Below are 10509 nucleotides of genomic sequence, written 5' to 3' on the forward strand. Positions count from 1 at the left end.
GTCTGCGTACTTTTGAGATCTGTGATCTACTCCAGACCTTGCTGCAAAGGCCTGAAGAGAACAGGCCAGGGTTGTGGTTGTATCCGCTGGCAGAAACAGGAGAGGAAAGAAGTTTTGTGTGTGTCTGAGAGACCCAAGAGGCCATTCTTGGCTTGCTGACATGGAGACTCACGTCCCGCAGTTGGAGGCGAGTTTGTCAGGAGAGGGGAAAGAGGAGGAAAGAGAGGTGCAGTTTGGTTTACTTCTGTCTTTAAAGGGAGAAAAGGATTGGAAAGCCCCTTCCGGATCTGACCCTTGTTCCCTTCAACCCTCCATGGAGAATCTCCCCGGAGAATAGGCTGCAGCACACAAAATGGAGGGCGCCTCTTTAAAACTGACAAAGGCTCTGTGCAGCAGGCAGGGGAAAAGACCCGTTTTGGCTGACGACACTTGTCTGCTCCCACCGTGTGCGAACACAAAATGCCAAAACGGATCTTTTTATAAAGTCCTGAAGACGTTCCATTTATGCCGTGTGGAATCCAGCTCTGTTGCTGTCAGATACCTTTATTTAAGTGCCGCTTTTGTTTAACATGGTGTGCCCTGCATTGGGAAACTTGGAACTTTGAAAAAATAGCATTTATACTTGATCTTAGCCAAAAGGCCGAGAAGCGAAAAGGCCGATGACATTGTCAGAATACATGCAGTTAGACAAGTCATCGTAAAGGAATAAATTTTAGAATACTTGGAAAGCATATTTATTGTTTCTGGAAAAGGAAAGTAAAAATTCAATATTAAGCAAATTTGTGTTAATGGAAAACTAATACATATATGAAAATTAAATACGAACAGATATATCTGAGATTATATTAGGAAAATTATTAGAGGAGTATTACTTAGGTTAAGACTATTACTTGTTTAATATATGATTGTGTTTTTTTCTTAACTCCAGATTCAGCTAACTCGATGGGGAAGTTCGATATTTGACTACTATATTATTTGGAAAGGGAAACCTTAGAAACAATTAATTTTATTAATCATTATTAAACCAAATAGAATAATGTAGACATGTTAAGTGAATTGGTTAAATTGTATATGAAACGTTTATTTCACTGACTTTTGTGTATTGTTTCTTACTGTGTGATATACAATAAACCATTTAATAAAAAAAAAAGAAAAGAAAAAGAAAAAATAGCATTTATATTGCTCCGGATGATTAGCAAAACTTGCCTTTTGGTTGCCATTTTCTTTCCCGCAGCAGGAAATGGCGGGTGCGACTTTACGAAAAGGCAGGTTTTGCTAATAATCATCCGGAGCAATATAAATGCTATTTTTTCAAAGTTCTACGTTTCCCAGTGCAGGGCACACTGTTTTGTTTTTTTTAACAAAAATGGTGCTTAAATAAATGTCTCGGACTGCAACAGAGAATCTGCACTATTTTAAACTGGTTGTGCATGCTGTACTTCTGCTGCAGCACACAGGACCGTACTTAGTGGTTAATTGCCAGTGTGGCGTAGTGGTTAAAAGCAGGTGCACTCTAATCTGACGAACCGGGTTTGATTCCTCTGCTCTGCCACTTGAGCTGTGGAGGCTTATCCGGGGACCAGATTATCTTGTGCACTCCCACACATGCCAGCTGGGTGACCTTGGGCTAGTCACAGTTCTTTGGAGCTCTCTTAGCCCCACCCACCTGACAAGGTTTTTTTTGTTGTTGTTGGGGGAGGGGGGAAGGAGATTGTAAGCTCCTTTGATTGTAAGCTCCTTACTGGAGAAAAAGGGGGGATATAAATCCAAACTCTCCTTCTTCGATCTTTATGTTGAACGGAGTTTAGCTGTATATTGTGCAAATTTGTTTGTTTTGGAATCTGCCGTTATGCAACCCTTACATTTCTGTTTAATATGATAGAACCACCTGGAGGCTGGCATTCCTACTTGTAAGATGGGACTTTGAGAGATTTCACAAGTTTCTAATTCTCACTGTTGCGCAGTGAAGTTTAGAGAAACTCCAGTGACTGTATGGGAGAAGAATCTCTAACCAGGGCCAGATATACACTGCTTGAAAAAAACATAAATTGATCTATGTGAAAGTGAGCTCATCTGTATAAATAAGGATTGGAATTTTTCCGTGAATACATTGGCCGTGTTTTCATTGCTTTTGCAGAACTTGTAAATAACCGGCTTCGTTGACAGAGGAGGTTTGGGCCTTGGCTGCTATAGTTTTGCAGCGTTCGGGTTTTCTGATGGCCGTCTGGTGAAAAGCATTCTGAACATGACCAATATCGGCCTTCCCTCCCCCCCTCCCCCCCCCCGGCTCTTACCTGCTGTTTTAGGAGCTCTGTGATTTCTCTTAGCACCTGGTTTGTTTCTCTCATCTCCGAAAGCATCTGCAGCGAAACGTCTCCTCCTGCAACGAACAAAGTTTTCCAAAGATGCAGCCACGAATTCCGGAGCAGAATTTAAAAAAAATAAATCTCAAAGGGTTTCCTAGTCCCCTGTTGAGTCAGAGAATGCCACTTTGCCTTTGAAGTGGTAAATTAATCGATTAGAATGCTGAGATTTGCATAGCAAACGTTTTCAGCCCTTTTAGGCAACACTTCTGAAGTAGTTGCCTTTTTAAAAAGTTGGAATGTTTAAAACTGATGGGATTTGGCAAGTGCCAGTCACACAATCCAGTAATGAAGGAGTTAATTGTTGCATGCTAATTAGTTAGTGAGGTCAGAAGTCAGTGACCAGGTAATTGATACCTATTGGTTGGGTGGGCTACATGCAGGTCTGCACGTAGGCTTTAGATATATCTTCTTTGTGTTGCACTCTGCACGTGTTCAGTTCAGTTCAGCTCACTCTATCCATAGCTTAGTAGCCATGTAATAGTCTAAGCAGCAAGCTGGCTGTTGGTGCTAGCTAGTAAGAAAGATGTTTATTGTTTTTCTTCCAAGTTTCCCTTCCCTGTAGTAAGTAAACTTTATTTCAGTAAAGCAACTGGTCTCTGCCTCATTATTGCATTAAGTCTGCTAATTAAGTATTTGTCCACACGACAAAAACAAAAATAACAAGGCAACTCTGAAGCCGATCCACTATTAGACGAAAGGTGATTACTCACTGCTGCTCTGTCCTGCAGCGGGGATCAGTTTCCTCCGGGGAAGAGATTTCTGTACTAGCGATCCAGGAAGCCCCATGGCTGCTGAGTATGGGAAACCATGACGTTTCTCCTCACTTCGGGGTTTCACTCTTTCCGGTCTTCCTCCCACCCCATCAGGATTGACGGCCGGCATTTCCCCCCCACCCACCCCGCAACAAAAAACAGTGATCGCGAGCCTGCACGATATTGACATAAGGAACATCAATATAAAATTTAACTGGCTCAAAAATAATCTTGTGTAGGATGGGGATCGACCTAGAAGTGAGGGAAGGCAGGCAGGCAGGCAAGCAGGCACCTCATCGGGTGTAAACAAGGAAATGTGAGGAGATCCCACTGTGAAGGCACTGTGTGGTGAGGAGCGTCGTGGGAAGTGCTCCATGCACTAATGGGTCAAAAAGAAATCCCTGTTGAATCTTTCTTGTCCTATTTCTTGTGGTAAGGTCACGATTTTTAAAATTCTGGGTCCTGAGTTCAAAACCCCTCCCTCCCCTCCCTTGCATGCTACCCCTCACCCCCTCCCCTCCCTCACTCCCTTTCCCTTGCATGACACCCCTCCCTCTCCCTTCACTAGGATGGGTGAGCCATGTCCAGATGTCGGGCCCCCTCCCTTCCCTTGCATGCTGCCACTCCTCCCTCCCTCCCTCCCTCTCCCTCCCTTCCCTCTCCCTCTGCTAGGGGGTTGGGCCATGCCCTGATGCCGGGCCCCCTCCCTCCCCCTCCCTTGCATGCCACCCCTCACCCCCTCCCCTCACTCCCCTTCCCTTGCATGCCACCACTGGATATCTGACCCACAGGATATCTGTGATATCTGACCCACAGGGGGCTCGAACACCTGACCGTGTGAGTGGCAGTGCAAGCACTTAACCACTATGCGACGCAGCTCTTACTTCATTGCTCCCTTAGTCCTATGTAGAAGAAGAAGAGTTTGGATTTATATCCCCCCTTTCTCTCCTGCAGGAGACTCAAAGGGGCTGACAATCTCCTTGCCCTTCCCCCCTCACAACAAACATCCTGCGAGGTGGGTGGGGCTGAGAGAGCTCCAAGAAGCTGTGACTAGCCCAAGGTGACCCAGCTGGCATGTGTGGGAGTGCACAGGCTAATCTGAATTCCCCAGATAAGCCTCCACAGCTCAGGGGGAAGAGCTGGGAATCAAACCCGGTTCCTCCAGATTAGATACACGAGCTCTTAACCTCCTACGCCACTGCTGCTCCTGTATGTATCTGTTAAGGGTTAGTTTTTATCTTAAGTTAATCAGATAAAAACACATATACTGAATCGGACCATGGATCCATTACGGTCAGCAGTGTCTGCTGAGACTGGCAGCAACTTGGAAGGCAGACCACCACGAAATTGCATAGAGGCAAACTACCTTGCCTTGAAAACCCCACAACGGATTGCCGTAAGTCAGCTGCGACTTGGTGGCAAATCGTAATAACAACAGTGATAAAACAAGGCAGAAAGGAAAACTGAAGAAAGGAAAGGAGCGTTTCAGTGTCGTAATGTCACCGCCTTGGGTTGCCAACTTTTTGACTCAGGCAGGCTCTTGTGCCTTTGAGAAATTATGCAGATGTGGAGCTTTTGAAGCCAAGGACGCCCGGGCTGAAAAGCCTTTCTCTTGCTGAATCTCTGCTTTTTTTAATCAAATGGTCGTCACAGGCACAGGAACCGTGTGAAGAAAAGAAGCTGGCAATCTTTTCACGGTGCCCCCCCAAGTCCTCTGATCAACCAAGGCGAATCAGAAAAGTTGTCTGGTACTCACAGAAAACTTTCTACATCAGCAGGGGCAAAGAGGCTACAGTCGGCAAAAAGAAGCAGCATCAGAAGGCGTGAGATGTAAGAGGAAGGATTTTCAAAGACTTTTGTGGGATGAAACCAAAGGTCCATCTGATTCAGCATCCATAAGCATAAGCATAAGCATTTTATTGTCATTGTGCACGCACAATGAAATTTACAGCAGCATTCCTCGATACACACAATTTCATACAATACATCATACTCATACAATTTCCCAGATCAACCAATCAGCCTCTTCCCACCTTGCTTATCCTCAGAATCTACTACACCAGGGTACACTGCCCCGAAGCATGGAAGCTCCACCTTGCTCTTATACTCCTTGATAGTCCTCACCTCCGGAAAGCTAGCTTTTTAAAGACGTTTAACTGTCACTGCACTGTGTGGCAGTGAGTTCCATAGGTACATTTTGTTGGAAGAAAGGAAACTTCTGCTGCCTTGGGTCTACCACTGATCATTTTAGTTAAACAAATGGCACTTCTTCCACCGAGTGCCAGGAACACGGCAGAAGCCTTTTTCTATACTTTGCACATAGTGTGTTAATAGTATATACCTCAGAGCATATGTCCCCTTCTCTACAGGGTTTTGGCAAGGCGTAAGACGAGAACGGCACGAGCTGGTCCAAGCTTGTCAGATCTTGGAAGTTAAGCCGAGTCTTGTCGAAGGCTTTCACGGCTGGAATCACTAGGGTGTTGTGGGTTTCCCGGGTTGTATGGCTGTGTTCCAGTAGCATTTTCCCGTGACATTTCTCCTGCATCTGTGACTGGCATATTCAGAGGATCTGAAAAGGCCAGCCACAGATGCAGGTGAAACGTCAGGAGAAAATGCTCCTGGAACACAACCCAGAAAACCTACAACACCCTAAGAAGAAGAAGAGAAGTAGAGTTTGGATTTATATCCCCCCTTTCTCTCCTGCAGGAGACTCAAAGGGGTTTACAATCTCCTTGCCCTTCCCCCCTCACGACAAACACCCTGTGAGGTAGGTGGGGCTGAGAGAGCTCCGAGAAGCTGTGACTCGCCCAAGGTCACCCAGCTGGCATGTGTGGGAGTGCACAGGCTAATCTGAATTCCCCAGAGAAGCCTCCACAGCTCAGGCGGCAGAGCTGGGAATCAAACCCGGTTCCTCCAGATTCGATATACGAGCTCTTAACCTCCTACGCCACTGCTGCTCCTTCAACGAGACTTTGACAAGATTCAGCTTAGCTTCCAAGATCTGACAAGCTTGGACCAGCTCGTGCCGTTCCAGTCTTACACCTTGCAAGAAGAGTGGTATTTGGATATACCTGGTTGGTATTTGAGTGGGAGACCACCAAAGAAGCCCAGGGCTGCTCCACAGAGACAGCAAAAGGAAAACCAAATGTTTCCATCTGCCCTGATTTAGATAGTCCACACGGGCCTGATCTCATCAAATCTCAGAAACCAAGCAGGATTAGTCCCGGTTAGGATTCGGACGGAAGACCAACGAAGAAGTCCAGAGTTGCTACCCAGATGGCAAACCACCTCAGCTTGTCTTTTGCTCTGAAAACCCCATGGGGGCCGTCCTAAGTCGGTGGCCACCAAACAGGACTTTTGACCACCAAGACTAGGAGGCGGGAAGAAAAGGGAGGCTAGAGAGCCACAGCCACTGACGGGTCGTTCCTTATAGAAGGGAAGCAAAGCCTCCAGCCTACCTCTTCCCCCTGGCATCTGGCTCGCCGCGATGTGACACATGCTCAACAGGAGGACCCAGCCTGAGACGACCGTCATGGTCGGATGCTGGAACGGATCTTCTAGCTGGGGAGTTCCTTCTCACCTGGAGGTTCGCCCACCTGCCTGCCTTCGCGCAGGTCTCGACTTGTGAAGCTGGAGCCACATTCCTCACTGCGAAGAACTTATTCCTTCGGATGCTGGACGTCATTTCTGGCTCCCAGTGTGCAGGGGGAGGGGGGAGGGGGGGGCGGAGAAATTAAGTTACAAAAATAAACAGCATGAGAAAGCCATCTGAGAATGCTGTGAGGATTATATGAGTGCGTTTTGCTTTGTTGCTTGCACAGAAAGGTCAGAATCAAAATCTGCCGCCTTGGTGGAAGGGCCCTTTTGCTGCGATGCTTCGCACCCACGCACCCACAGTTAACGTGGCCTCTCCTGTTCCTCTCTCACCCGCCAACCCAAGTTGTGATGACAACTATAAGATCTTAATTTCTGAAACTTTGCAAAAAAGAGAGACAATGCGGTGCGTTGGGTGAGTGTGTTAGGCAGGGGCATAACAAGGCAAACTGTAGCCCTGGGCAAATCCTGAGTTGGATGCCCCCCCCCCCCCAATGGGCGGCCACTCCACCACTACTAATTTTTTTTTTTTGCACCAGGACATTGGTGCCTCAGGGGGTGCATTTTTAGACATATCAGCACCAAAAGTTCAGCGTATCATCAGGAGACTGTCCTTATGCTACCCCCCAGGTTTGGTGAGGTTTGGTTCAAGGAGTCCAAAGTTATGGACTCCCAAAGGGGGTTCCCCATTCCCCATTGTTTCCAATAGGATCTAATAGCAGATGGGGGCTACCCTTTTGAGGGTCCATAACTTTGGCCCCCCTGAACCAAACTGCACCAAACCTGGGGGGGTGGGTATCATCAGGGCAGTCTCCTGATGAGACCCTGAAAGTTTTGAGACTGTGCCTTCAGAAATCCTCCCCCCCCCCGCCACCTGCAACCCTCATTTACAGCAATACAGAAAACTCAATGCAGAACAAAGATTCTTGGGCAAATTTCAGGACTGGTCCTGCAGGGGGCGCATTTTTTGATTTATCAGCACCAGAATTTCAGGGTATCATCTGGAAACTGTCCTGATGGGACCCCCCAAGTTTGGTGCAGTTTGGTTTAAAAGGGGTCCAAAGTTATGGACCCGCAAAGGGGGTGCCCATCCCCATTCTTTGCTAAGGAGATGGGGGCTACCCTTTTGAGTTATGGACCCCCTGAACCAAACTGCACCAAACTTGGGGGGTCTCATCAGGGCAGTCCCCAGATGATTTTCTGAAATTTTGGTGCTGATACGTTCAAAAATGCACCCCCTGCAGGAGCATCCCAAAAATTTGCCCAAGAATCTTTGTTCTGCATTGAGTTTTCTGCATTGCTGTCAACAGGGGTTGCAGGCTGGAGGGGCACATTTCTGAAGGCACAGTCTCAAAACTTTCATGGTCTCATCAGGAGACTGCCCTAATGATACCCCCCAGGTTTGGTGCAGTTTGGTTCAGGGGGGCCAAAGTTATGGCCCCTCAAAACTGTAGCCCCCATCTGCTATTAGCTCCTATTGGAAACAATGGGGAATGGGGCACCCCCTTTGGGAGTCCATAACTTTGGACTCCTTGAACCAAACCTCACCAAACATGGGGGGTAGCATAAGGACAGTCTCCTGATGATACTGCAATTTTGGTGTTTCTATAAGTGGCCAGCTCAGGTCTGGCTTCCCATCAGCCCCTACCAGCATGGCCAGTTGGCCATGCTGACAGAGGCTGATGGGAATTGTAGTTCCTGAACATCTGGAGAGCCGCAGGTTCCCTACCCCTGCTCTAGCCTAAAAACTGCGCCCCCGGCAGGCCAAAAATGGAAAACCACTAAAATACCCCAAAACGAACCCTGCATTTTGATGCCCCCCAGAAGGTGGTGCCCTGGGCAGCTGCCCACCTTGCCCAATGGGCATTATGCCCCTGGTGTTAGGCAACCTGGGTTCAAATCCCCTGCTGGGCCGTGAAGCTTCCGAGTCTCTTCTTCAGCTAGGCTAGCCTACCTCGCAGGGCTGTTGTGAGGATGAAATGAGGAAGGAGACCCACCCAGGCACTCTGCGTTTGAGATTTTTGGAGGAAGAGAGGGAGGGAAATGCGCTCAGCGGACGACCCGTCAGCAACAGCAGTGAGCAGAACTGCGAAGAGAATCCGTCAGTGTGTGGAATCACCACAAACAAACCCAGTTTGGTCAGTGTGGGTGTTAAACAAGGGTTTGCAATTGAAGCCAAAAGAACCAAGAGGAAAGAAGAAGAGGAAGAGGAGTCTGGACCGACCGACACCCCCCCCCCACCCTTTCTCTCCTGTAAGGAGATTCAAGGTGGTTTACAAACCCTTTTCCCCTTCCTCTCCCCACAACAGACATCTTGTAAGGTAGGTGGGGCTGAGAGAGTTCTGAGAGAACTGTGGCTAGCACAAGGGCACCCCCCCAGACACACACAGGCTTTATATGTAGGAGCGGGGAAACAAATCTCCAGATAAGAGTCCACCACTCGTGTGGAGGAGTGGGGAATCAAACCTGGTTCCCCAGGTTATAGTTCACCGCTCTTAACCACTACACCATGGTGTGAACCAGAGGAGACCAGTGGTGGGATCCAAAAATTTTAGTAACAGGTTCCCACGGTGGTGGGATTCAAACTGTGGCGTAGCGCCAATGGGGTATGGCCGGGCATTCCGGGGCGGGGCATTCCTGGGCGGGGCTGTGGCAAGAACGCAGCTGCTGCGCCAGTCCTTGGGCGGGAAACAAATGCACGCAGGCACAGGCTGCCACGCACGCCGGTGCACCTCCTGCTAGGCTGCTTCAAGTTCTGCGTGCTACTGCTGAGAGGAGGGGCGCAACTAAGGCAAAAATCACATGGCAAAATCACCCATTAGTAACCCCCTCTCGGCACACACAAATAATTAGTCACCTACTCTCGGGAACCTGTGAGAACCTGCTGGATTCCACCTCTGGAGAAGACCATCTTGTGTCCCACAGTAGCCACCCAGAGGCCCTGAAAAGTCCACCGCACTTAAAGCTGTTTTCATAACTCCCCCACAGCTGAAACTCAGAACTGACTGCCTCTGTACATGGAGGCTCAGTCCAGATATTCAAGTTAATAGCTGTCAGCAGACTTGTCTTCCAAGAATTCGACTCCTTCCTTCTTCAAGCCATCTGCCCAAGTATCCTGGCACAGCTACACCCTTCCAAGTCCAGGGGTATAACTTTGCTTGGGATGGCCCTGCTATTCTAATATCAGATCATACTATCCAGTGGCGGTGAGTTTCACAGGTTAATCATGCCTTGTACAAAGGAGGAGGAGGAGGAGGAGGGTGGGACCGTGAGTTCTGGATCCCCGAGGCCCATTCACAGAGTGGCAAACCACACTTTTCTATTTCTCCTGACTCTCATTGCTGGTCCCCCCCCCCAAATTAAACTGTACGGTTTGATGAATCCCTGCCCAGCAAGGATCTCCTGAGAGACGCATCACTTCAAAAGAAGTCTTGATTTATTTTGAAGCTATTTGTTTTGAGGCTGAGTGGGGGGGACACCCACACGGGGCGACGTGTCATAACCCTGGAATGAAGGCGGGAGAGCACAGAACGCTCTCTTGTTAGATCATCCTGACAGGAATTCACATTAGGAGGCTGGCCTGGTCCTTGGTGTAAATGGAGCTTCCAGCGGGACGTGTCGGCCAAACCAAAAGCCCAGCATTAAAGGGAGAAAAAGAATCAAAGTCTTGGAAACTGGAAAGGCCGATCCCAAAGCCAATAAAAATGAGGTCGGACAGAAAGTACGTTTCCCCCACTCCATCTAAACAAGGTGTTCAGAGGTCTAGCTACAAGGGGACCGGGGGGTGCGCGTCGCAC

The 10509-nt window shown here is 48.3% G+C and overlaps 1 protein-coding gene across 2 annotated transcripts in view; it reads right to left on the reverse strand.

Annotated features, from left to right (window-relative positions):
• LOC125432826 (cartilage oligomeric matrix protein) overlaps nucleotides 1–6771 on the reverse strand; it is a 49990-nt gene extending 43219 nt beyond the window's left edge. For both annotated transcript variants that reach the window (XR_007244552.1, XM_048496833.1), the window contains exons 1-2: nucleotides 6577–6771; nucleotides 2295–2380 (exon numbers count right to left, since the gene is read on the reverse strand). Coding sequence is in view for 1 of the 2 variants with exons in the window: in XM_048496833.1 (XP_048352790.1) it covers nucleotides 2295–2380; nucleotides 6577–6652 (162 nt within the window). In the remaining variant the exon portion in view is untranslated. The remainder of the gene's footprint in view (nucleotides 1–2294; nucleotides 2381–6576) is intronic.
• Between the last annotated feature and the right edge of the window lie 3738 nt (nucleotides 6772–10509).

This window comes from Sphaerodactylus townsendi, linkage group LG05 (assembly GCF_021028975.2).
Source record: "Sphaerodactylus townsendi isolate TG3544 linkage group LG05, MPM_Stown_v2.3, whole genome shotgun sequence".
Taxonomy (NCBI): Eukaryota; Metazoa; Chordata; class Lepidosauria; order Squamata; family Sphaerodactylidae; genus Sphaerodactylus; species Sphaerodactylus townsendi.